Genomic DNA, 26,278 nt, shown 5'->3' on the forward strand with positions numbered 1-26,278 from the left:
GGTAAACCTTTCAAATCGATTCAGGAAGTTGGGGAAGCCACGACTGGGCATCCAAAGACACTCACGAAAGAGGCCTTTGCAGAACTGCTGGGGGCAGCGGGATTAGTGTCTTTGAAATGAGGGCAAGTGCTTCAAAGGGGATTCGTGACCATGCATCTTCTACTCTAATGACTTCTTAAAAAATTTAAACTTTTCCTCTGCCTTTTCAAGCATACCTCGTATCAGAAGAAGAAATAGAGCAATGGATTGTATGTGGCATTTCAAAAAAGGGCCTGCCCAAGTCGGCAAGTTACAGATTCCTATGTGGAGGTTGGGGCAGTGAGGTTCCTTTGGGCACAGATAAAAGTTTGATGCTGGTGCCTCTGGTTGACATCTCTTCCAGACCACGTTTTTGGTGTCCTGAAGAAAACAGCCTCTGTGTGATGTGAACCATCCATCGGTCAGCCACTCAATGACTCTTGTAATATTATTTGGCTCCCGCTTGAATGCATTCTGGTGATTAATTAAAACAGGTTTTAAGTTTGAAGCGTCAACCAGGACTGCTCTGTTTTGAAAGCTCTCATGTGTATTTTTGCAACAGTTTTCTTAGGGATGACCCTATCTTCTGGGCACACCGAAATATTTTAAATGTGTTCGACTCACTGTGGTTTGTCTACAACCCAGGCATGGTTTTCAATAGAGTCAGAGAAAGCTGAGAGACCTCTTGCTTGGCCTTTTATTTCACACCATCACATTTTCACTTTATGTTAAAAAGCACTTTATGAGGAGCTATTTACATTTAGAATAAACCCTCCGCATTTGGCACGGGAACCTGTCGCGGGTCATTAGACATGATACCCATGTGGAAAAATAAGAGGGAATCACGCATGTGGGGAGAGGAGAGCCGAGGGGCATGGTCACTACCTCCGAGACTGCAGACCCAGCGAGAATCACACAGATGTCCACCACATGAGCAGGTGATGATATACTGAAGCCTACAGATTCACTACTTTTTACAGATTTCTTCCAAAGTGAATATATTATCAGACCAGATTTATGGATAAAATTCATGCCTAGAATTTGCATTTCCTAAACCATGACAAGCTTTTGCTGCGAGCAGAGCACACAGTAAAGCTGTGAAGCGCAGTGACCGTGGGCCCAGGAGAGGCCGGCTCCTGGCTCAGGCAGCCGCCCTGTAAGGAGCTCTTTGTGCTTCAAACAGGATGTCGGTGGTGATACCTTGTGCATAAAGACCAGCAATTCACAGCCGTTTTTGTGACAGTACTATATATAGCAGGACCAAAAGTCTAGCTAGTGTCAATATTATCCAGCTAAATCTTGACTTTGCCAGGAACCAGGAACACATTTGGCCCAATGGCTAATTTCAGAAAAAAAGCAAAAACAAAACAGATCTATAACACTACTGGCCCTTTGTAAATTACCAGTAGTTCTAATAGACTCTGAAGTTTTAACTCTAATCATCTGCTTCTAAGCAAAGTCGAGATCAGCTAACTGGTACCTGTGGACCATTTTTAAAAACAGAAGGAAAAGCAGTGTCAAATGATTTATTCCAGGAAGAGAGAAAGGTAACTTTTCCAGGAGGGCTAGTGTTGGGGACTTTTTGATGTTGTTTTTTAGTGACTTGGGCATCCAAAAATGATTAAAGAAGTTAAGACTGTAGTATTTTAAGTCTATGGAGAAAGAAAAGAAAGTTTCCAGTTTTTCTGGGAAGAGCTTGACTTTTCTCCTTGGCCGGTGCTTTCTGTAAAGAAAAGCTGGAAGAAAAAGGTCAAAGGTTCCCACTGCTCTTTCCTGGCCCCTAGAAAGTCGCAGCCCATGCGTTATGGGAGCATGAGAAGCGGAGGGCAGTGAAGGGAGACGCATTTTGGTGGCGGCAGAAGATGAAATGGAGACAGAATGAGACAAGCCGTGGGTTGGCTGTGTGCTGCAGTGGCCTTGTAGGATGGAGGGCAGAAGTGCGTCTCATGCTAGAGGAAGTGATTTTGTGGGGGCAAGGGGAGACCAGAGAGGTATGAGCCACGGTGGGGGGTGGTGCGGGCTCTGTGGCCCTCTGGGGCAGAGCTCAGATTGAATCGATGTGCGCATGTTGGAGGTGGCCTGCGCCACATGTGGCTGGGCCAGCAGGAGGAAGAAGCACAGATGGCTGGCACCTCTCTGTCAGGAAACGCCCGCCCGCCTGTCCCTGCAGCGAGATTGCGATGCCGAGCACAGCTGTGCAGACTTCCTGGATCCCAGTGTCTCCTGGGACTCCTGGGCGGAAGGGATGGTGTCACAGCTCACACCTGACCCCACCTAGGATCCTTCCTCTCCCGCCTTACGCCGTCCTTCCTGACCCTGGTGTCCCTCAGGGTGTGTGCACACGCATGTGAGAGAGACACACGGTCGCTCATCAGAGGCACAGAGCACAGGTTGTCACTCATGGCAAAAAGAGCTGCGTCCCAGGTTTTCACCAAGGAGCTCAGACACGACTTTTTCTTTAATGCACCATGTTTTTTAGCTTTGCCTTTTTGTTTTCTCATGTTTCCACTGGGTGGTGCTGCAGGAATTCCTACCTTTTGCCTTGGATCTACCCTTCCCAGAAAGACGCCTCTGCAGCATAATAGGAGGAAGTCCTGATTTAGAAAGATTTTACAGTTTCAACACAATAGAAGAGTTTGGAGGATGCTTTGGCAGGAAATGGCTTGGTTTCTGGATGTGGAAAAACCACCATCACTTCGTATCATGCAGAACGTGCTCGCACTGCGTTGGGTGCAGACTCTGACTTTTACCAGCGTCTTTAGCAAAATAAAGCTTTCAAGTTTATCTGAAAGATGAGGGCTTCCTCCTTGTCGAAGTGCTGTGTGAGACTGCCTGCTTTTTGATTTTTGTAAAACCATCCGCAAGTATATAAGTAATCAAGTCCTTTCTAATGGTAAGACAGCCACAGGAGTAAGAGAGCATTTCTGTTAAGGCTTGATTGGAAGCCAAAGACTGTCTTATTTTACAGATTACTCCCACAATGTATTGATCAAAGAATTATCTTTTTTGTTCTCCCTAATGCTAAGGGTGGAGCCCAAGGCCTCGCGCATGCTAGGCAAACCCTCTGCCACTGAGCGACATCCCGGGCCCGACTATGTATTTTTAATTTCAAAATACTTTGAATCCTAAAAAGGCTTTGAGTTTGCTAAAAGCGAAGAAGAGGTCTGGGCTGTCCTCCTCCCTTTTCTAAACAAGTAGACGAGCAGAAAAACTTGCTGTCCCAGTCTCCAACTTGAAGACTGGTTGTCTTGAGGATTTGTATAACTTGACTTTCAGCTTCCCCCCCTGCTCAGGATCGTATTGTATTAATATTCATAGAACATAAAATTGGATAGAAGAGTTTCCACTCAAGCAAAGAGCGGTAGATACAACAATTGAATATATTGGGAGTATGGGGGGTATCCCCCGGAAGTTAGGGGCTCATTAAACAGAAGCTTACATTTCCAGGCCCCGGCTAAGCTTTTAGTGAGTCCTGCTGTCTGCAGATGCCCTCATTTTTCAGCGCATGTGGTCATACTCCAGACTCTGGATTAGAACTCGAAGCAGCTTCTTTGGAGGTGCACTTGGCTTATCTTTCTCTTTCTCTGTCCTTTTCTTTCTCAGTGCCAGGGGCTGAACCCAGGGCCTGCATGCCCCATCCCAGAGCTTCACCCCAGCCCTGTAGGATGAATTTTTGCAGGAAGGCTGCTGAGGTTCTGCTGGGTGCTGGCCGCGGGGTCCCTGTGCTTGTGCTGCTGCATGCAGGTGCAGTGGGGTTCCCAGCCTGTCCCCCCTCCCACGCGGAGCACTTCTCTTTCTTCTTTCAGAGTGACGTGAGATGCATGCATGTGGAGGATCCTTCTTGGGTCGGGCTGGCTGGCTGAGGTCACCTGTGACTTGCCTTTCTTTGTTCCACTGCCCTGGGTACACACGCGGAGGAGATGGACCAGTCTCTGCACTTCCCAGAAGGAACTCGGTTCTAAAACTCATGTCCTGTTTGGTCTTCTGGAGTCAGCCTTGCTGGTTAGCCCCGTGTGAACTGGGGGCCCTTGTAAACACGCATCCCCATCTCGCAGCAGGGAAATTGGTTTAAAAACTGGTGGCGTGATGGGTTCAGACAGAGCTCAGCCAGGATAACTGCAGTTGCAGAGGAGACCAGACCAGGAGTGAACCCAGACATTTCCTGACCTGGTCCCCAGTGGGATGTCGCATGGCCTTCTGAGGCCGAGAGGCAGACCTCACTGTCTCGAGGTGTGCATGGAAGAAGTGATTAAGCACCGAGCTTGGGAGCCAGATGTGCCCGGGTAGGAGTCTCTGTCTGCCTTGATCGTAACCGTGGCCCGGAAGTATCTGGTTTCCCATTTTTAAATCGTGGCCTCCTCCCAGGAGTGGCAAGCTGAGAATGTGAAATTTGGGCAATATGGATCAAGCGCTCAGTGCGTGGCTGGGTGCATCAGTGGTTATCACAGGTCACCATTAAAACAGCAAGTTTTTTTATGAGTGGACTTTTGGGGGCTTAAACTTTACTCTTGAGAATTCCGTGGCATCTCATTAGCGCTGGCATTGAGGATGTAACTCGGTTTCCTCGGAACATGGCTCTTGATGTGGAATTTATAAATTAACTTTGGAACTTTGCAAGCCCTGCTGAAATCATGTGTTATGTACGTATGGAAGGGTGTGAACAGGAGTATACTTGTGTGAATGCATTTGTGAATGTATGGATATTTTCCACTAGAGAGTGTTAGATTCTCGAAAGCACCCATGGACCAAGCATAGCAAGATCCTGCCCTGGGGCAGTGATCATACGTGGTTACGTGTGTCTGTATGTGCTTTATGTGTGTGGTTCTAGGTTTTAGGTTGAGCGTGTGATATTATTGATACAGAACTATTCTTGACCAGTAGAAGTAATAATTTCATAGAGCTCAACTTCATAGCTGTGATATTGTTTAAAAAATAACTTGAAGTAGTATCGCACGATTATGCCTTTTTTTGTATGCTGTTTATCAAAACCTAGCAAGTTGAAATTTATTAGGCAGCTCTGGACTGCTGGCAGTTGTATTTATCTGAAATCGTGTCTCTTGTGTCTTGTGTTAGAAATAATCTCGAATTTCCACTAGGGATTTATTATTGGTAGTTTTATCACATCTCAGGAATCCTTTTCTGTTTGGTATTTTTTCCCTCTGATGAATTCATAGGGTTAATCGTTTGGGGGAAACAAGACGTTTTCTGAGTTTTCCTGGGTCATGGGACCTCGGTGTCCTTGGAGAAAGCAGAGCTTTGCCGTTGTGCGCAGGGTTAAAATAGAGCTGACACACAAGACCAGATGAAACCAGAGCTGCAGTTACAAAGTGGGACAGATGTAGGAGGCCAGGTTTCCTGTGGCCCATTTTCCAGTTTCCTGCCTGCAACCTGCAGAAGAAGAAGCTGAGTGTCACCAAGCATGAGAACCAGAGGGAGACGTGCTTCGAGCCAGAAATAAGATTCATGCAAACAACGCAGGCAGAAACAATAGAAAAGAAAGTGAATGCTCAGGTTCAAGTCCCAGAATATCCCGAAAGGAGCAGCCATCTGTTCAAGGAAAAAGCATGACCCACAGAGCCTGCTGTGGTGCACAGGGTGGAGGCCGGCCCGGCTGCAGGAACCGCTGGTTTTTACAGCCCCGCTCACCTTTCAGGACGTGGCCTGGGCTGTAACACGGTCGGTTACCTGCAAAGATTTTCCCCACAGAGCCCGGGGCTCCCGAATCTGTTTCCTGGGCATGTTAATGTGCGAGGGAGGTGGATGTGGTTAACCGCCTGGCTATAATGAGCTGCAGCCCCGATTTGGGGAGGCAGGGTGACCAGCCACCTGCTTTGATCTGGCAGGCTCCTGTTCCTGTGACTGCCCAGTAAAACTTCTGTCTGGTGCTTTCAAATAAGTGCGTGGAGGGGTGTGTTGAAGACAATGGCTTGCATGGCCTGCTGGGATCAGAGCAGTCGGAAGGTACGAGAGTGTAGGAACAAATGAATCTTTTTCCTGATGGGGAAAAAAATGACCCAACATGTAGGCTCTTTTACCCATTTTAGGAGTTTGTGAAGTCAACGCAATCCTACTTTTATGGTAAAGAAATTGAGATCAAAAGAGGCAGTGATCCCAGGCTTTTTTTATTGCGTACCGAGTCCTTGTCAGGTGCTGGGTTAGAATTGCTGCTGGCTGATGCTAAGGAATTAATGGCTACAAATAAGCCGGATATGGCAGCCCACGCCTGTCATCCTAGTACTGGGGAGGCTGAGGCAGGAGGATTGCTGTGAGTTTGAATTAGCGAATCCAAGGCCAGCCTGAACACAAAACAAGACCATCTCAGACAGATGAAAAAATGGCTAAAAGGAAAGATCTCCATTTGTGGAAACCTTGGTGATGGTGGCTTGTAGTGTACAGGGCACTGTTCTGGGCTTTTCCTTTATAGCATCTCATTGAAGTTGATGTGCATTTTCTGAGCTACAGAGCAAGAGGCGAGTGCTTCTGGGTCGGCCAGGCACTGACCCTGCAGATGGATCACCCCTTCTCCACACCAGGAACCTTAAGAGGTTCTGGGACGCTGCCAAGTTAGAGATCAAAGAGGTGCCCATGTGAGACAGCGCACAGTGAAGACGGGCCCCTTCCTGTCTTGCTGTGGGGTGAGACAGGCCTGAGTTGTGTGGTGCTGGAGGGGGGTGGGAAGCATGGATGGAGGAGGAGGAGGATGGAGGAGGATGGAGGAGGATGACTGACCCAGGACACTTCCCCAGCCAGAGTCAAGTAGCCATCCCTTCACTTTCTGAAAAAGTCTTCACCAGTCACCAACCACCAATGAGCTGGGTGTAGTGGTGCTTTTCTGTAATCCCAGGACTCTGGGAGGCTGAGGCAGGAAGATCACAAGTTCGAGTTCAGCATGGGAATTTAGTGAGTTAGCCAGACCCTGTCTCAAAGCAAAAAAGGGCTTGGGATGCAACTCAGTGTGAAGGGCCTGGCTTCAGTCCCCAGGACTGCAAAAATAAATGAATAACGTCACTTGATAAATCCTTGGGTGGCTTCTGATTTACACAGACACACCTTGGAGTTCCAAAGGAGAGGGGTGGTCCACACACATAGTAAACTGAATATTTCGTCATGACGGTGGTGTTCGGTGGTTTCTTCTGTTAAATCTTCTTTCCTCAGGCTAAGGAGTTGCTTAAAAAAGATCGCAGACTGAAGTAGGGGCCAAATCAGTAGGCTGAGTCCTCCATTCCACTCTTCTCCTATTCTCTGTGTCCCTTAAAAAAATGATCACTCTAGATATTCACAGTATAAATGAGAAGGCAAACATTTGTTAATTGATGGAAAAATCTTCAGAGCACACAGACTTGGCTTTGCGCATTTACTTTTGCATACGGTGGGTGACAATCATGCAAATAGTCTTTAAATATACGCGTGGCTTCACCTCACGAAAACAGCTAAGGCGACTCCAGAGGAGGGGTTCCCAGTCATCCCCATTCCTCCAGCTTTGGGACTTTATAACCACACAGTGCTTATGCTTGGGCTCTCTTTTCTCTATTTTTAATTGATGTTTCACTAGTATACACTTAAGAAAATCAGAGGTGATTTTCTGCCCCTCGATTTCCACCTTAGTGCAGCTTTAAAAATGAAACCTGGAGCGTGCAAAGAGGCGCGTTAGGTGTTGGCGGAGGGACAGAACAGACAAGCGGGCGTTTCCTTTGGATTTCTAAGTGACGGCAAAAGCCTGCCTTGGCAGTCTGCAGCCGGCTCACATTCAGACGCGTAGCACCACCTTGTGGCCGACAGGGGCAAACCCGTACCCTGAGGTGTGTGACCTGCAGAGCAGGCGCAGGGGCAGGGGCAGGGGCAGGGGTCGGTGCGTCCATCTGTAGCGGCCTTCACTGTGAGGGGCTGTCCAGGTTACAGGATGATCGAGGAGTTTTATAATTTCTTCTTACTGGTACTGGGAGTTGAACTAGGGTCATGGACCAGCTGGACAAACTGCTGTATAGTCTTGGGTACCTCCCCAGCCATAAAGGAGGAAACACAAAACTATTTGCATATTATTTGCAGTCTTAAGTTAAAACAAAGAGTTGAAAACTCAGAAAGAGGGCAGAAGCATCACTTCCAGCTGCAAAAATGTGGCCTCTTGGGTGCTGGGAACCTTCCTATCCCATGCTGTGTCTCCGTAGGGGCACTGTGCATGTGAGCACCCAAGGGCCCTCCCTGCTGAGGTCACCCAGCTTAGGGGTCTCTCACACTGTGTCTTAAACCGGTATCTTCTTTCTTCTTCTCTTTCTTTTTTTCCCTCCTTCCCTCCTTCCCTCTCTTCTCTCTCACTGCAGAGCCCAGGCTGGTTTTGAACTCACAGTGATCCTCCTGCCTCAGCATCCAGGATTCTGAGATTACAGGCATGCACCACCATGCCCAGGCTATATTTGGCTCCTTAAATTGGAGTTAGAATAGATGCTAGATGACCTGTGTTATCTACAAGACTTTAAAAATTCCCTTAAAAATAAACATAAGCATACCCCAAGTCACCGCCTGGATTTGGTGCCTGCGTCGGGCCATTGTCTAATGGAAGAAGCTGGGTGTGGTTTTTCTGAATGATTTCTTTGAGCCCGGCCACAGGACTTCACAGCACGCTCTACAGCCAAGTCCCCTCTGTTGCTTGGAAAGTAATAGCGCTTAACTTAAGCAGCACCTATTGGGTACCACGTGTGTTGTGGCTCCTGTAATTCTGGGAAGGGAGCTGCTTGGGTCATGATCGTGACCTCTGAGGATACTGCAGCACAGAGAGGGTGAGTAACTCCCCGGGTCACACAGCCAGGCAGGACGAGGGCTTGCATTTCAGTCCTGACAGTCTGACTCTGGAGTGTGCGCTTACCCGCTCTGTAGCCACCCAGACAGACAAAACTGCTCCTCATCTTGCTTCCAGGATAAGAGCAGTTTTGCCTACTGGAGAACTGCAGACTTTGGGGACCAGAGAGACGGCCCCTCTGACTCTATTCGGATTCCACGGAGGCCGTGTAGTCTCAGAGAACGGACCACGGACTAACTCCTGTCTGCAGAGGTGCAAGCTTTACTCTTTGGCTGAAGCCCACCTCATTTTGTCACATGGCCTGTTCGTGGTCCTCTTCCTAAGCTGTCAGTGCCTCCTGTTACTCAGATTCTGCTTTTGAGCCCTCGTGACATCTCCCCGGTTCTCCTGGTGGCTCATGGGAAAGCAGCATCTTTGGTGTGTTTATGTGTTTGTCGTATGACAGCTATGATTTTGCCCTATGTTGAAAATTATCTTTCACCAAAAATATTTCTCCACTGTCAACTTCTCGGGGCCCACATCAACACCTCTGCCATGCCCTGCGTGACACCCTGATCTCCCCAAACCCTTACCTGGCTCTAGTTTAACTTCTTCATAACCCTTGTGATCAGGCTGCTGTGTTATTTACTTCTGTCTTCCGTCTCAGGGGTGTAAGGCAGAAATCCTTGTCCCTCTGGATTACTGGTGTGTTCCAGATACTTGGATGTCTGGATTACTGGTGTGTTCCAGATACTCGGGTGTCTTGAGATAAGATAGGACCAAAAGCCAGGCACAGTGGCACATGCCTGTAATCACGGCTCTCTGAGAGGCTGAGGCAGGAGGATTGCAAGTTTAAGCCTAGCGTGGGCAACTCAGTGAGACTCTGCCTTAAAAGAAAGGCTGGGGATGTAATTTCATGGGAAGGACTGTAGTTCAGCCTCCGTCCTGCAAAATAAATAAACAAGCACTAAAAGGGAAAGCAGAATTGGAAAGAGAACTGAGTGTCTAATCAAGTATAATATTTTAACATCCTCCTCAAATGAACCTACGGTGGAACAGTCATTGCTATAACTTTTCTGGTAAGATGCAGACAGATTTAAAACATTCCCTGTCATGTATGAAATCAGTCACTAATCTGAATGAAATGCAGAAAGAATGTATTTTGTCTCTCTTTTCATTTTTAGGCAAGAGTAAATATATATCGATAGGCTTCTACCCAGTTACGTCACATGTTTAAAGGTGACTGCCAAAAAAAATGGTAATAAAGATAATTTGTCAATCCTGCAAGTGTATTAATTTCCTGCTCCTTTAAAGGAGGTGTGCATATTACTCAGACTTGATGAGCCGTTTTAATTCTTTTTAATCATTGTTCCTTGGCATTGAAATTGCCTGGATAATCAGGCACGGGTGTTGTTTTGGTACACGTATACTTCGATGGTGATCAGATCAGGATAATTGGCATATCAACTGCACTCCAAGCAGCTTGGAAAGATGCAGTCCATTGCTGCCAGCTGCAGCCGCCCACTGTCCATCTGTAACTCGGTGCCCACTGACAGCCTCTTCCGGCCCTCCTCCTGCTCTCCCTGTCCAGCCCCTGCAACCTTGCCCTGTCCACTTCAGTGACATTGACTCCTGGTGTCTGCATGAGTGAGACCAGCAGTGTGTGTCTTTCTGTTTCCGGCTTGTTTTATTTTGCATAATGGTCTTCTATGTCACTGCGAGTGGCAGGGTTTCATCTTTTTGTGGCTAGATAGTACTGTACTCCACTTGCTCATAGAAAGATAGATAGATAGATAGATAGTGTCTGTTTACCTTATCTGCACATTAGAGGACTGGCATTTAGGTTGAGTCGCCTCTTGGTTATAATGGATTGTTATAAATGTTAAACTTCACAAACAGGGACCGCAGCTCTCTGTCTGACACCTTAGCTTCATCTTTGGTTGCACACCCAGCAGTGGGATTGCTGGTTTGCAGCATGGTCGTTTTCACTATTTTGAGCCCCGCCCCATACACTTGTCCTGATACTAATTCAAATTCCCACCACTCGTGTGTAAGGATTCGTGTTTCTCTGTATCCCAGCAAACACCCGACAAGCCAACACCAAGTCATCCACAGCACTGCAGCCAGATCCTGGCTGTAAGTTACAATGGGAAACACACAGTTGGGACGATGAGTCGGTAACTGTTCTTAAGAGGGAGTTGGGGGATCTCAGCCAGCTGCTGTGTCCTCGAATGGGGTCAGTGCTGGCAGAAACAGAGAGAAGCCGGACAGAGATGGAGAGGCCCTGATGGCAGAAGGTGGAGTGAAGTGTAAGGAAGACAGAAAGTATGGGCTTTGGTAGCTTTTCATCACTAACTGAATACCTGAGAAAGTCAGCCTAAAAAGGAAAGATTTATTCTGGCTTACGATTTCAGAGGTTCAGTCCATGGTTGCCGGATTCATTGTTCACAGCCTGATGCGAACATAAAGAAATGGGGAGAGGGAAATGCTAATTACCTTGATTTGATTAACGCAGGCTGTGTGCATATGTTGAAATATCACACCTAAGCCTGGTAAAATGTAAAAGTAACGCAGGTTAATAGAAAGGTAAAAGAATTGATTTGGGGGAATTTTTCCTAAAGATTTCTAATATTTCTTTCGTGTGTTCTACAGATCTGAAGCAGAGAGCTGTGGCCAGTGAGCTAAGTGGAGTTAAGCTGTGTAATTTAAATCAGGCGTCTTCTTAGGCACAAGAATACGTCAGACAGTATGAGACATAAATCTCATGTCTCAACACTTCCTGAGGTTTCATTAATCAGGGCCGCAGTCACTGGCTGGACTCGACTCCTTTCAAGTGGTATCCAGATAATTTGGATTTTATTGTACCTGCGCGTTGTAATTCTCAGAGTTCATTCCCAATTCTAGCCCCAAGGAGTTAATTTATCTTTTCCTGGGTGAGACAGGCCCCTGGATTTGCCAGTGTGTCCAGTGACTGCAGTCACCGAAGGGTGTGTTCCCAGCCACAGTGTAAGAACTGTTTTCTTTCCCAGCATCTCGGAGGGCAGAATCTGTAGCCGCAGAGGTGTGGAAGCATATTGGGCCCAATGTACGCAAAAACAAGTGTAAATTGTGAAACTCGAATTCACCACAATTAAAATAAACAGTGGAGCTGAAGTCAAAGAAGCACCGTTTGTGCCCTGGAGAGAGAGGACGTGTGCAGAGCCCTTGGCGGGTGGCTCCCTGCCCGCCCAGTCCCATCCAGTGCCCCCCAGGCCGAGCCCTTGTAATCACAGCCAGTGCTGTGGCCTGGAGGGGGTGGCAGGTCCCGGCTGCATGCGTGACATCCCCTGGGGACTTGTGCTGAGCAGAGAAAGGAGTGGCTGGACTTGGAGACTGGAGTCTGAGCTCGGAGGAAATACTTTTGAGACTCATCGCTGAGTAATGTGTGCCTGGGACTCTCAACAATGGAGCTTTCTGTCTGCACAGTCCCAGAACCGGCCGAGTCCACTGAGTGGCTGTGAGCACTGGGGAGCGGGACCAGGGCATTGCGAGCCGAGCCTCAGTCCCCAGAAGCCAGCGGCTGCTCGCAGGCAGCCCCTGCCACCGTCCCCCTGTCCGCGCCTGTACCCCTACCTGCACACCCGCCAACCTCTGCTAGGCTGGGATTGCCACCCGGTTCCCAGCTTCCTGCCAGTTTTCTTCCCCACTTCTGCCTCCGCCTTCGAATCCCCAGGCTGCCACTCAGCCCTTTGGGACCTCTGAGTGTGGGTGCTCTGCGGTCCCCCCTCATCCGGTGGTGGCTGGCCTTTTTCCAGCTGAGACACACCCTAGAGTCATGGATCTCAGCTCTGGGGTGACACGTGACTGCATACCAGGCCATCCCGAGGTGTTGGCTTCAACATCACGTATTATTTTTTTCCTCGCAAGCAAGGGTTAAGGTTAGGGTTACTACCCCTAAACTGGCCCAGGGTAGGCGGACCTTGGCTCTGGGCCTGGTTTACATTGCTCAGCTCGGGGGTCTGGTTCTGGGGCAGCAGCTTCCAGGCACCCTGGGAGGACAGTACAGATCAGGTGCCTCTTTAGACCTCGGCTCAGAAAGGGCCTGTTGCCCCTTCTATCAAACTGGGTCCCAGGCTGAGCCCGATGTCAGTAGGGTGCAAGGGAGGTGTGGGACGGAGCCAGGGAACAGAGAGCTGGCACTCTGCATGTGTGCCCCTCTGGCCTCTCTCGCTGCACCCAGCAGTACTGGCCCTGGTGCCTGGGGTTGGAGTACCAGAGACTGTGATCCAGGGTGCATTGGGAGCTCTGTAGAGCCTGGCCCATGGGAATGCTGGGTGGTCACGGGTGGGTGCTTCTGTCTCCCAGCTGCCCATGGGGAATGTGCCAGAGGCAGGTGGTGGCCGGGTGTTTGTCATCTGTCACTCGAGCTGGCAGCCCAGCAGCTCCCACCCATAGCACCGTGCACCCCACCAGCCCTGCCCCCCTGAACAATTCCTTTGGACATCCGTGTTTAAAGTTTCAAAGATATTTATGCATTTATTATGGGTCTTTTGAGGCAGGGTCTCAATGTGTAGCCCAGGCTGGCCTGGAACTCAACAGCGATCTTTCTGCCTCGGCCTCCTGAGTGCTGGGGTGACAGGTGTGTGCCACTGCACCTGGTTGAGTTTCAGAGGTATTTAAAAGCTCAACCACCTGAAGTGTTTGGCTGAGAAGATATCAAGAATTTGAGACAACTGAGAGCCAGGGGCAGTGAAGAAGGAAGCCTAGGCCTGCGCTCAAGCCAGTAGTGGGTGGTCAGCACCGGGAGCCCATGGATGGGGCCCTTGGAGCCCCAGCTCTTGTGCTTCGGGGACTTGGGTTATGGGGGGCACAGTCCCATGGCTACAATGCTACATGTTGGTTTGGGAGAGGTGTCTCCCCTTAAACAGCCGTGCGTAGTGCCCTTGGGTATTCCCCATCTGCTGTCCTTTAATGGAGGCTCTTGTGAGGCACTGGGGACACTCAGAGAGACAAGAGCATGCTTTGGCGTGACGGGACATGACAAGGACCTGGGGCTGCGTGGGGAGGCTGCTGTGCGGAGGACCCTCCCCAGGGCTGCTGTCGTCCTGGCTTCCAGGTCTCTCCGTGCACATCTTCCTGACTGTGCTATTGTTGCTGTCACCCTGAGCTGTCACCCTGCATCCCCTGCTCTGACGGGTGATACTCCCAGGTTCCATCAGCCATGGAGGGTTGCTTTGAAGTCAGCACTCTTGTTTGTGAATATTTTCCTCCATGCTTAAACTTGAGAAACTCCAGCAGGGCCCACATGAGTTCCCCAGGCTCCAAAGCTAGGGCAGAGGCTTAGGTGGAAGGAGCAGCTCTTACCAGTCCACAGCAGCTCGGAACATTAGAAGAAAGGTAACCTCTCCTCCTGGGAGAAGGCCCCGGGCTCCCTGCAGCCCTCCAGGTCCCTGGGAATATGGGCATTCCTGGCAGGTCAAGTGAGGGGGACCTGGGACCCTTTCCAAGAGCACTCATCTCATTCACAAATATTGTTCACGTGGGTCCCATGGCAATCGCTGGTCCTGGGGCTCCACTGTGTTTCCAGATGGAAGCTGCTTCCAAAGATTCAGCCAGGAAGCGCCCATGCAGGGCGCCCGCCCAGGTGGAGGGGACACGGGTGTCCCTTCCTGACCTGCCCCTCTCCCACAGGTATGGAGAGTGCAATCACCCTGTGGCAGTTCCTGTTGCAGCTGCTGCTGGACCAGAAGCACGAGCACCTCATCTGCTGGACCTCCAACGATGGTGAGTTCAAACTCCTCAAGGCGGAGGAGGTGGCCAAGCTGTGGGGCCTCAGGAAGAACAAGACAAACATGAACTACGACAAGCTGAGCAGGGCCCTGCGCTACTACTATGACAAGGTGAGCCCTCAGCCTTGGAGGACTGCATGCGGGGCGGGCGGGACTTCTGTGTCATTGCTGGAAACAGGCGTGGTGAGCTGGGAGCCGAGCTGCACAGTGACTTGAGGCAGGCGAGGCCCTCTCCTCTCCTGGGGCGGGGGATGCTACAGGGGTTTTTAGTTTGTCCTTCTCTGGGTGTCATTACGGACCAGATATTCTTCCAGTGGCTTTTTCACTTGTAGTTTGCCAAAGAACTGAAGAACGCGTTGCTAATGATAGAGATGAGCTGTCGGGGAGCTCTGGGGCCTCCCCACCTGTCCCTCGCTTGAGAAACGGAATGACTAACGGAATGTTAGACTAACGGAATGTTAGTCTAAAAGCGTCTTGGTAGTTTTGTCACAAGGGTCACTTTTTCTTCCTTCCTTCCTAACTTACTTTCCTTCCCTCCTTCCCTCCCTCCCTCCTTTCCTTCCATCCTATCCTCTTTCTTTCTTTTTTTTATGGTGCTTGACATCGATCTGAGTACTGATCTACATCCCCAGCCCCTTTTTACTGTTTCTTTTGAGTCCCTTAATTGCCCAGGCTGAGCTCCAGTTTGTAGTCCTCCTGCCTCAGCCTCTCGGACTGCTGGGATTACAGGTCATGGCTTTTAAACCCACGGATCTTAGTGCCCCGTCCATAAACTGGGAATAATAATAATAATGCTGATAGGATTTGTAGCTTAGCGAGAAGCTTCCCTAATTTTGTTTCTAAATCACAGAGATGCGACACAGCGCTTTGCTAAGTAACGTAGACCCAGTTGCCAAAGACAGAAAAGTTGGAGCGAGTTTAATGCATTTCTGAAGAATAAATAATGGTCCTGCTCTTAGAGCAGAATCGTTGCTCCTCAGGGTTAACCATATCAGGCCTGTAAACGTTGCCCATTTCTGTGTGAGTTGGCTGTTGCTGAATATCGAGCCTCATAGCCAAGAAGGCTGAGAGACCCAATAACCGCACGCTTTTGTTCTGTCTGCTGTTCATATTGAAAGGTGCATTAAACCCTGATTTAAATATTAGGTCCTGATCTATATTTAGTGCCGTCTCTCAGCCAACCTCTTTGGAACTGAAGACACAAGGATTACACATTTCAGGAAGTGAAGACATCATTAATTATAAAGTATTCCTTTATATGATCGTAATTGCATATGATTATGCCATTGAAATGCTAAAGGTGCTTTCCTTTAATGTGGCAATTAATTAATCCTGACTTAATGCAGAGCCCCACCACGACGTAAAAGCACTTCCTGCTAATTGCACTGTCTGGAAGCCAAGCAGATGGCATATTGTTTTGCGTTTCCCCCAGGTTCTTAGTTGCACCCTGGGAATTGGGGCTCTGGAGGGAAAAGAGTCCGTGTTGTCTGTTGTGCCTGCTGGCGGGGTGCCCAGAAGCTTGGTATTTTTCATTGTTCAGAGTCAAGGTGTCAGAGAAAAGAAGTCTTGTTTCTCAGCATGCCTGGGCCGAGGGGCACAGGGTGTGGCTCCGTGGCCATCTTCCGGCTGGACAGAAGTGACCGTGCAGGCCCGCAAAGGCCTTGCTGCCCAGCTCCCTCGCACCTGACTGCAGATCTGCAGAGCTGTGTCCGCCTCGGCAGCTCCCAGCTCCTGTGGCTGCAGCTTCCCGTCAGGTGTCTTAAGATACCAGGCTCCTTTCCACTAGACGCCAACCTGTGAGGCAGGTCCTGGCCTCCGCCCGCTCCTAATGCCAATGAGAACTCAAGACCGAGAAACCTGCTTAGGCTCCTGGGCCAGGGTGTGGCAGAACCTGGATTTCTACCCAGCTGGTCTGCGCCTGCCCCTGCCAATGGCCCAGCTGCCCCCGCCTTCGTCGGTCTTCATTTCCTTTGCCGATGAATATCTTGAGGTTGGCAATCGTGCTGATTTTGTTTATTATCAAGAACTTTAAACCCAGCTGTGGTGGTGCACACTTGGAATCCCAGCATCCTGGAGGCTGAGGCAGGAGGGTCACCACTGTTTCAGAGCCACCCTGAACTATATCTCGAGGCCCTGCCTCGCAACAAAACAAAACAAAACAAGGAATGTCCTTAAGGAATGTGTAAGATTGAAAGACTGTATCAGCCTGTTTTCTGTTGCTATAACAACATACCCAAGGTTGAGTTCGCTGTAAAGAAGGAATACGCGGTGTGGTGGCTTGCACCTGTAAGCCTGGGACTTGGAAGGCTGAAGCAGGACAAACACTGTGAGTTTGAGAGTTCAAGGCCAACCTGGGCTACAAAGTGAGGCCACGGCCAGGCTGAACTGCATAGTGAGACCCTGTCTGTCTCCTCACCCCGCCCAAAATAAATAGAGAGAGAGAGACAGACAGACAGAGAGAGAGAGAGAGAGAGAGAGAGAGAGAGAGAGAGAGAGAGAGAGAATTGGTGTCTATTTAGGAAACTGCTGCAGGGAGTGAGGAGCCATAGTACCACCCAGAAGAGGCCCTGGGCTGGGTCACAACACCAGGGATGGCGTCGTGGCAGGACCATGTGTGACAAGAAGAGGTGACACAGTGAGACAGGAAGCTAAAGAGACCCAGTGCTGGGCTGGCCCTGGTATAACAGCGTCTTTCCCAGGCAGACTGAGGTCCCACAGGACCCGCCTCTCCCAGGGCGGAGGGGCAGGGCAGCAACCCTGGGGGCCTAATTAGTGCACTGGGCTCCTCCCTGGTCCCTAGGGTCCCTCCACCTCCCAGCACCGCCCCAGGGGACCAAGTCGGAGGTCCAGAGAAAAGAAGAGGACGGAGGGGAGGAGAGGGGGGAGGGAGGGATACAGAACAGAGGCTGCAGGAAGCCCGCCCCTCCCTCTTCACTCTGTGGGGCCCACTCTGAGTGTGGCTGGTGTGACTCCAGGATGATGCGTGGTAAACGAAGTGGATCCCGTCACCAATAGCTGGCAGATTTGTCTTCCGTGTGGCCAGAAAAGACAAGCATGGGAATATCGTTCTTTTTATATGTTCTATGGTATATTTTTAGCTCATTCCAGAATTTTTAAAATGGACAGAGAAGAAAAACTGGAAACGTGTGCAGGAGTGCGGGGGACACCAGAGGAGAGGACAGGGTCTGGCTGTGTGGTTCAGACGCCTTGAATTCACTACATACGCAGCCCAGGCTGGCCTCATACTTGAGGCAGTCTTCCTGCCTCAGCCTCCCGAGTGCTGGGATTACAGTTGTGGCACTCCCATTCCTGGCTTCAATCGTCATTTTGACAAATTCAGATTAAGTGCAAAGAAGAAAAGTGAAACCTTCACGCCACACCCCTGGCCTGGGCAGCTGGATGCTGGGGGACCCGCACTGGGAGTGACCGTTCTTTCCCTTAGAAATTGTCAGCAGCCTCTCCTCGTGGCTGGAGATAGAGGACAACAGTTTTTGCCAGGCGCCTATTTCTGTGTATTTAAGCTACTTGGAACTTAACTACTGAGATGCTGTCATATCTCAGGGACACTCCCTGCAGCTGGGAATCAAAGCCTGCCATGTGGCCCTGTGCACCCCAAGTGGGAGGAGCGCCTGGTCTTTCTTTCGCCCCTCAGCGGCTCGAGCGGGCTTTGTATGCAGCCCTGCAGAGGCGGAGCCCAGCCAGCTCAGCCCCTGGAAAGCAGGCAGAGCCAGGGGGGTAGGCGGGTGGGTGTGTGCAGGGTGCCCGGCATGGCATCAGCCCAAGCAGCACGCTGCACAGACACAGGCCATGTTACCCTTGCGTGGATCAGTCCTGCTGTGTCACCTTACCAGTCGCCTGTTTGTGAGGCTGCATCCTCCCCAAACCTCGCTTGTTGCTGGGGCGCCTTCCTCACCTGCTGTCTGGCACACAGGAAATGCTTAACAAAGGCCCAGACACATAAAGTATGGAAGTGGACCCGACTCAAGTGCAAATCAGCTATGTGGGTGAAAGTTACATAAACTTAAGGAAAACCTCACTTCCTTTAGTGATTGTGTTAGATGACCAGGGTGCTGCCGCAGGCTGAGGGTGACTCCAGACACCGGAAGTATGTTCTGTCAGCTCTGGAGCGGGATGCCCAAAGGCAAGGTCCCTGGGGCTGGGTTGCCTCTTCCTGGCTTCTGGTGGTGGCCACAGCTGTGGCACTGTGTGGCTCTGTTTTCCCTTTCCCTCTGTTGCCTCACGAGGCCCAGGCCAAAGCAGCTGGGCAGTTACAGGTGCCCAGAGTGGATGACACCTTCGCTGTGTGGCCCGTGCGGAAATGACAGGCACGGATGGGCTCATTGTGGCATTTTAAAGTGACGTCTACAGGGGGAGCCTCGGAGAGGAGAGGAGCGGAGCCGAGTGTGTGAGTCAGTGAGTCCTGAAAACAAACGGCCCCCAGGATGTTCATGGCAACTGGACTGAGCAACAGAGAGGGTGCTAGGCTCGGTGACACGCCAGGCCCCTGGGGTGGGGGTGAGGGGAAGAAGATGAGGGGAGTCAGAGTCACTGGGAGCCCAGCAGCGCTCTGATCTGGACCCCTAAAGGACTGAAATGGGAAGAAGAGCCGGCCCCGAGGGCCTTAGGCTGGGCTGGCAGAGGCGCCTCGTGCCCTGCGCGCTGCTCTTCTCCGGGCTGCTGTTCCTGGGGCCCGAGGGCTGGGGTTTGCAGCTGAGGGCTCCTCCCGCACGCCGCGCTTTTGAAGGTGCAGGAACGGTGCCTCCCCTGGGTTTCCCCTCCCCTGCCTTCCTTCCTCCTCTTGAACAGCCTTCCCTCCCCTGTCATGGCATCTTTTTTTTAGATTGTGCAGATGAGAGAGGACATGCTGTGTGTCTTTCTGAGTTTGGCTTATTTCCTTAACACGATGGCCTCTTGTCCTGTCGTCCTTTTTGAAGCAAACGACAGCATCTCTTGTTCTTCAGGACAGAGTTGTACACAGCCGTGTGCATGCCCCGCGTCCTCTTCCTCTGCTGGTGGACACCTCGGCTGGCTCCGTGCCCTGGCTGTTACGAGTTGTGCTCCATCAGCGTGGGTATGCAGGGTATGAGAGGGTTTATTTTGTAATGGACTACAGCTCTTTTTTTTTCTCTCCTTAACAATGTTGGGAAGTCTCCATGTTTAAACCGTTCATCTTGGAGCAGGGAAGACAGGGGCCGATGGATGCACAGAGCTTGCCTGTGACTGGCCATGACCCTGGAACACAGCAATAGGCCCCATCTAAGGGACAGGAGGACCTGCTGTGATTCACAGCGTCTGTTCACTTGACTAAATCCAGGGTTGTTTTTAGTTAGGCATCTGCCTCCAGTTGACTTAGTACCATTCTTTCACCTCTGCCTTTCCATTGGAAACATGCTCTCCTAAAGGGCTTCCACAGCTAAAGTGGGGGAGACAGATATGGAATCCAGTTTTTCCCCAAAAAAGGGAGCCAGGCATCACGGCATAAGCCTGTAATCCCAGCACTCGGGAGGCTGAGGCAGGAGGATCTCAGTAAATTCAAGGCCAGCCTGGGCTGCATACTGAGACCCTGTCTCAAAAACAAATTGTGGGAAGTGCTAAAGTAGAGGTGCTACTCTCACGATCTGGGGGAGACCGGAAGTAAAGACAGCAGAGAGGCATGCGGAAGACTTGACCTGGGTCTCAAGGACTGAGATGAGCTTCCCAGCTGGAAGAGACAGCAAGGAATCTACCAAGCCGGGAAGAGCAGGGAGTGTGAAGGCACCGGGCTTTTCCAAGCCAGGCGTTCTTCTTCAGGGACTGCGGGAGAGGGAGAGGAGGGTGACCGTGTCACTGAACTGCGCCACGGCCGACACTTTCTGGCGAGAGCCAGTAACGCATTGAAGGCAGCGCGTGCCATGATCCGATTTGCATTTTAAAATCAGGGCCGTCTCCTCTTACTTTTGTTGGCGTTGACCGCCTGGCACTCGGATCCTGCCGTGTGTGGCCTTTGGCCTGTTCCTGGGAGCCTGTTTTTTCCCCTGGGCCTGTCAGCCTGCAGCACCAGAACGCAGGTGGTCCTGGGGTTCCTTGGGGTGTGGAGAACAGTGTTGGCAGTGTCTGTCCTGGGGGTGCCTGGACCCCCACAAATGAACACGGAGGTGGGGTGAAAAGTCCCAACACTCCGGCCTCTGTCCACACTGCACCCAGCAGCCAGAGCCTCATTGGAAGGATTTGGGGACAGCAGTGGTTGGCAGCCTGGTGGGAGGACACATCACCTTCTTAACTTAATTGGATAATTCATTTTATATTGGGTGTAGGATCATAACAGGAAAATGTTAGGAGTAATAGTCCATAGCTGAGGTCCACTGCCAGTGCCAAGAAGCCCTGCCCTGGCAAAATTTTAATTCCCCGAAATAAAATTGGTGAAGATAAAATGGTATCCTGGGTTCACACCCGAACTCTCTAGAAGGCCTGGGTCAGCTGAGGGATCCCAGCTTCCCTGCCTCGGTGCCCAGCCCCTCGGTGCCCAGCCCCGCGCCTGAATGTTGACAGCCTGCGTGCCCCGTCGGTGTCTTTCTTCCCCTGGTACCAGATCAGCTACTCTGTGGTTTTCAGGACAGCAGATGGCAACTGGGCTTTTGTCAGGGGGCAGAGGAGGTAACCAAGGCCTCTCTGCAGGGATCTGGGCCCGGAAGCTGCCCGCCTTGAGGAGGGCTTCCAATCTGGTCCCCTTGCCCCGGGTGATCGCGGTGGCATAAAGGGGCCAGGCTGCAGGGGAAGGGGGCGGACCTGCATGTTGTTTGGGGGTGCTTCCTGTCTTGCACACACTCCTGAGCCAGCTTCCCGCGGCAGGCACTCAGCACTCAGCGTTCTCCCAAATAGGGCGGTTGCTAAGGAACCCAGAAGATCAAGTGGGGAGCACAGGCGATGCGGTGTTGATGAGGAGGCTTCTGTGCTGGCGCTCAGCTGCCAAAACTCCCGAGGCTGTGCCAGAGCCACTTGCGTCAGGCTGCTGCCCCAGCCCACACCGAGTCCGCCTGTGCCAGCTCGGAGGCTCCTGTTCCCGGGCTCTTCACTGCAGGAAGAGCAGGGGTTGTGTAGACAAACTGACAGGAACCCCAGCGCTCCCGCCCTCGCTCACCGCCCACAGCGGCCAGCTGCTCCTCTTCCCACCTCCTGCCTGTGCCAGGTTCCTGCTCCGCACTGGTGACGCCAGGGGGGAGCCTCACGTGGACAGAGCATTCTGTTTTAAGTCAAGCACTGCATTACATATATTCACCCATTTCCGGCTCCTGATATTCCTTCCTCATGGTCAGTGATCTGAGAGATGGGGAGTCTGAATTAAAAAGATCTTCAGTTGAGCCCCTGGGGAAGCGGCCGGGCCCTGTGAGCTTCAGCTTTGGAGTCTGGACCCCGAGGAACCATCCCACTCCCTGCCCCGCCTTTGTTAAAGCAGGACGCTCCAAGAGGGGATGATGTTTCTTTTTCTGTTTTTATTCTTCTAGTGTAGAACTCAGGGCTCCATTGCTGAGCTCCATCTGCGGCCCAGGAGGTGATTTTTAAAGCAGTTAGGGGCACAGCCAGGCTGAGAACATCCCGGACCCCCATGGTCCCTGCTCCCCCACACCATCTGCCAACACAGAGGTGGCCGCTCTGACTAGGACAGTCCTGCAGCAGTACCCTCCCCCAGCTGGGGACATGGCAGATTTGTGCCAGAGGAGCAGATGTAGGTTTTATTTTGACTTAAGATGCCCTCGAGTGTTTACAGAGAGGCGGAAGCAAGACAGGACTCTTCCAGGTGAGAAGCAAGAGCAAGCCAAGAAGGGAAAGGACTGCAGAATGCCCTTCGTGACCAGCCTGGGCACCACTTGTCTTGCTGGGCCAGCAGGTGGCTCCATACCCTCAGGGCACCATGCCACACAGGCAGCCCAGCTCAGGGCCACTTACTCGCGGCTCACTGGAGCCAGCAAAGAAATCTCAACCAACCCACAGAGAAAGCCACCTCCTAGGAGGCAGTGATTCCGAGACGGAGTCAGAGCCCTTTCTGGGCAGCGCGTTATTCTTAGAAGCCTGCAGCGGAGAGCATGTGGGGGTGTGTGAGCACCCAGCCCCAAGCTCAGGCTTTAGACCAGATGCCTGGGCTCGCCTGCAGCTGACACTCGGGACCGTGTCACCCCCCCTCCCAGTGGTGGCTCCTGCAGTCCATCCTGGGAGCAGAGGTAGCTGCAGAAGGGAACGCATTGTCCTCTAGGGCTGCTCTCACAGGTGCAGACTGCAGACGTGGGCTCAAAACAACAAAAACTGACTTTCTAATTGTCCAAGAGGCCCACGTGCTCTTGGAGTGCTCCACCAAAGACACCTCTTGCGGTGGCTTCCGGCAGTTGGCAGTGCCCCTTGGCTGGTACCTATCTCCTCCTCTTCTGATAAGGATGCCAGCTGCTGACGTTAGTGCCTTCCTGAAACCCAGGGAGATTCCATGGCAACACCCTTAATCAGTTACGCATGCAAAGATTCTGTTTCTAAACAAGGTCACAGTCTCAGGTTCTGGGTGGCTTTGAATTTAGGGGACATCAATCAGCTCACGCCAGGGGGAAGACTGTGCTAGTTAGGAACAGCTCAGGTCAAAAAGCTAAGTGTGGCAGGACAGGCCTGGCATCTTAGAATTTGGGAGACTGAAGCAGGAGGGTTGCTTCGGATTCAGGACAAGTTTGGGTTCCATAGATCGAGGGAAGCTTGAGCTACACAGCAAGACAACTACTCAGTGTGGTTGGATGAGGTTTGCTCATCATGAGGGACCTCAGAGTGCGATTCCTACAGGAATTACTTGTTCTGACTTCAGAGAGGCAGTGATTCAGGGCTTGTGTCAGGAAAGAGTGAGTCAGACATGGTCTTAAGGGAAATCCAGATGAGGAGGGGAAGAGAGGGTGTTGCCAGGGAAGCTGACGACCTGTACAGGAGCCATTCAACAGTGACCTTAGCTCAGAGCCTCGGGTCCCTCATCTATGAAATGGGTATCCATGTGTTGCGAGGTCCCTGAGAGATCTGTGTGAGCCCTCTGTCAGCTGTAAATTGCTGCCCTGCCTAAGGAATTCTGATTGTTTGAAGCCAGAATAAAATAAGACAGTGTGATTAGATCATTGCTTGTGAAGCAGAAGTCCTCTGGATAGGGAGTCATGTTTCAAGGACCTCACATACAGCAGACTGTTTTTACTCCATTTTAAGAATGGGTAAACTGAGGCCTTACAGACATTAAGTCACTTTCCAAGGCCACAGTAAGTTCACAGGCTGGGGTTTGAACCAGCGTCTGTCCAAGCCAGTGTTGGCTCCCGGTCCAGCCCATCAGAGCACCAGGTCTTGCCTTCGTGTGAGCCACTGTTCTGCTCAGGCCTCTGGGCACTCAGAAGAGGAGATCCGGGGCCCAAACCAGCTCGGCCAGGGTGGACCCTAGCTTCCTGTCACTTTCGTAGTGGCCTCCCATGTCCTTCTGGTCTGCGGAGCGGGACTAGACATGGGTGCCGTGAGCCCGGGTGAGCCATGACGCTGGTGCCTGCTGTGCCCTGCAGCCGGGCAGACGGTTCTGTTTGTGGTGGAAGCAGAGCCCTGTGGAAGATCAGCCTAACCCCCATGAGGAGCCGCAAATAACTGCTCCTCAGCGAGGGCCTGGCTGCCCCCTGGCCTCCCCAGTTAGCCCTGCTCCTGCTCCCAAGGCTGGGCACCCTCGGCCCTGGCAGATGGGTTTAGCAGCAGCCGGTTGGCCGAGCGCTGCTTTTCTGGAAGAGGGTGTGGTGCCCAGCAGAAACCACTGTGGGCTTGGCTCTGCATCCAGCTGGATCCAGGCTGAGCCCCACGGTGACAGGCTGTGTGATCTTAACGGGACTAGTGATTCAGAGTAAAGATTGTTGTTTTAAAAGGTGAAAATGCAGATAAGCAAAAAGAAACCTTAAAATCGCTGTTCAATTTTATTATACACCTGTCAAGATTTGTTTTTATTCCCCCTTTTATTGAAACATAATGTACCTCTGCAGAAGATTATTTCATTAAAATAGTAACGACATCTGGTGCAGGGAGTCGTTTTGCATCTTATGGTTACTTCAGGACACGGGAAAATGGGGACACTGTACCGCTCCCCGATGTTAGCGAGCGCGTATGGTGGTGTCTGGCTTTCCCAGCGTCTCACCTGCCCCTGCATGGTGGAGAATTGCATCTCACCTCACTGCCCAAGCCAGAGCGGCCACTCGTGAGTTCCGTCTCTTTGGCATGGGACACCTCGTGCGGTGACGAGCTGCCTGTGTGTGTGCATTGTGTCCCCCGCCCCCTGCAGGTTTGAGGCTGTCTCCCACCCCCACCTCCTCACGGGCTCCTTCCACAGAGCTCAACACGATGACAGCAAATGGGCTCCCAGTAAACCCACCATCCCACCTCCAAGCCTGGGAATTAATGGAATTGTGTGAGCTTTTGTTCTCAGTGGACATCAAGTGCTGGCCACCGTATTAGGCACGATGTGCTCTAAGCCTGGCGTCTATTTCTTGTCTGAATCCCAACTTAATAAAACATCATGTTTCTCCTGCTTGGCAAAATACTCACAGCAGATGCGGCTCTGCTGCCATGCTGCGGATGGTGTTACCAGAGTTACGGATAATGCCAGGGGACCACGCACAGCCTTCTACCAGGGCTGTTGATGTACTGGTCAGTTGTCAATGTGGCTGAGGGAGGTGATGGTTATGGTTTTCTTTGGCTTAAATGGGAACGTACTCATCATGATGATCCTTGTGAAAGCTGGCAGAGTGCATATGACAGGTATCGTGTATAGATGTAACCTGCATTCTGATGCCAGCAGCCGGGAGGTAGGCCATCCCCCATTTTATAGACAAGGAAACTGAGGCACATGCCTAGTACTACAGGGGTGGCCTTTGAACTTAATCCCTGCAAAGTCCTGGTGAAGGGGTCAAGTGAGTATTCATTAGCAAGGTCTTCCCTGCACTGCCCTCTATACCTAGCCCTACTGCCAGCACAGGTCAGGTAGGACCTCCCAAAGAGCTTTTGTCCCCTCTTTCCGAACTGCTGATCTTTTTTAGTTGTGAGAATGGGGGGTAGGGTCAGGGTGCAGGCAGCTTGTGATTCCGGGGAGCCCTTGCATGGTAGTGCATCGAGGGAATGGGAGCTGAGTCCTGGGGGACCCCCTGAAGATCTAGTTCCTCCTGGGGAGGAGATGGGGGAGTGGATGAGAAGTGTGGATGAGGAAAGCCAGGCGCACGGCCTGAGGTCCAGCTGACCAGCACAGATGGACAGACACATGGGGACATGTTTGCTGAGCCGGTGGGCAGGTGACCTTCTGCTTTACTAAGCTCTCAGGGAGGTGTGAGCTTGTAGGCTGCAGAGATGTGCATATGGCCCCAGCATCTACAAGAGCTCAGTTTAAAGATGTCAGCAGAAAAGCATGTGTGAATCTCACCAACACGCAGAGCTTTCGCCAGCCTGGCGAAAGCTGCATCTGTTTGGGTGCAACCTCTTGCTTTCCCTGCAGGTTGCTTCTCCCTGTGGTTAGTTATACTCATTCAAGCAACGAACATTTCGTTAAGTTGTTTTGATATCAATTTTTTTTTTATCGGTACCGGGGATTGAACTCATGACTGGCTGCTTGCAAGGCAGGTGCTTATGCTGCTGAGCTAAATCCCCAGCCCCTGTTTTGGTATCAATTTAACATCAAATAATTATGAAGTGAAGGGAAATCTAATTCCACAAG

The 26,278-nt window shown here is 51.3% G+C and overlaps 1 protein-coding gene across 6 annotated transcripts in view; it reads left to right on the top strand.

The window, feature by feature from the left end:
- Window positions 1-26,278, top strand: part of Elk3 (ETS transcription factor ELK3) — a 56,019-nt gene that overhangs the window by 9,773 nt on the left and 19,968 nt on the right. For all 6 annotated transcript variants that reach the window (XR_010049442.1, XM_063255343.1, XM_063255342.1 and 3 more), the window contains exon 2: window positions 14,462-14,670. Coding sequence is in view for 5 of the 6 variants with exons in the window: in XM_063255343.1 (XP_063111413.1) it covers window positions 14,464-14,670 (207 nt within the window). In the remaining variant the exon portion in view is untranslated. The remainder of the gene's footprint in view (window positions 1-14,461; window positions 14,671-26,278) is intronic.

Source organism: Cavia porcellus, unplaced genomic scaffold, assembly GCF_034190915.1.
Source record: "Cavia porcellus strain 051 isolate PalLab524CR breed Dunkin Hartley unplaced genomic scaffold, mCavPor4.1 scaffold_8, whole genome shotgun sequence".
In the NCBI taxonomy this organism is placed as follows: Eukaryota; Metazoa; Chordata; class Mammalia; order Rodentia; family Caviidae; genus Cavia; species Cavia porcellus.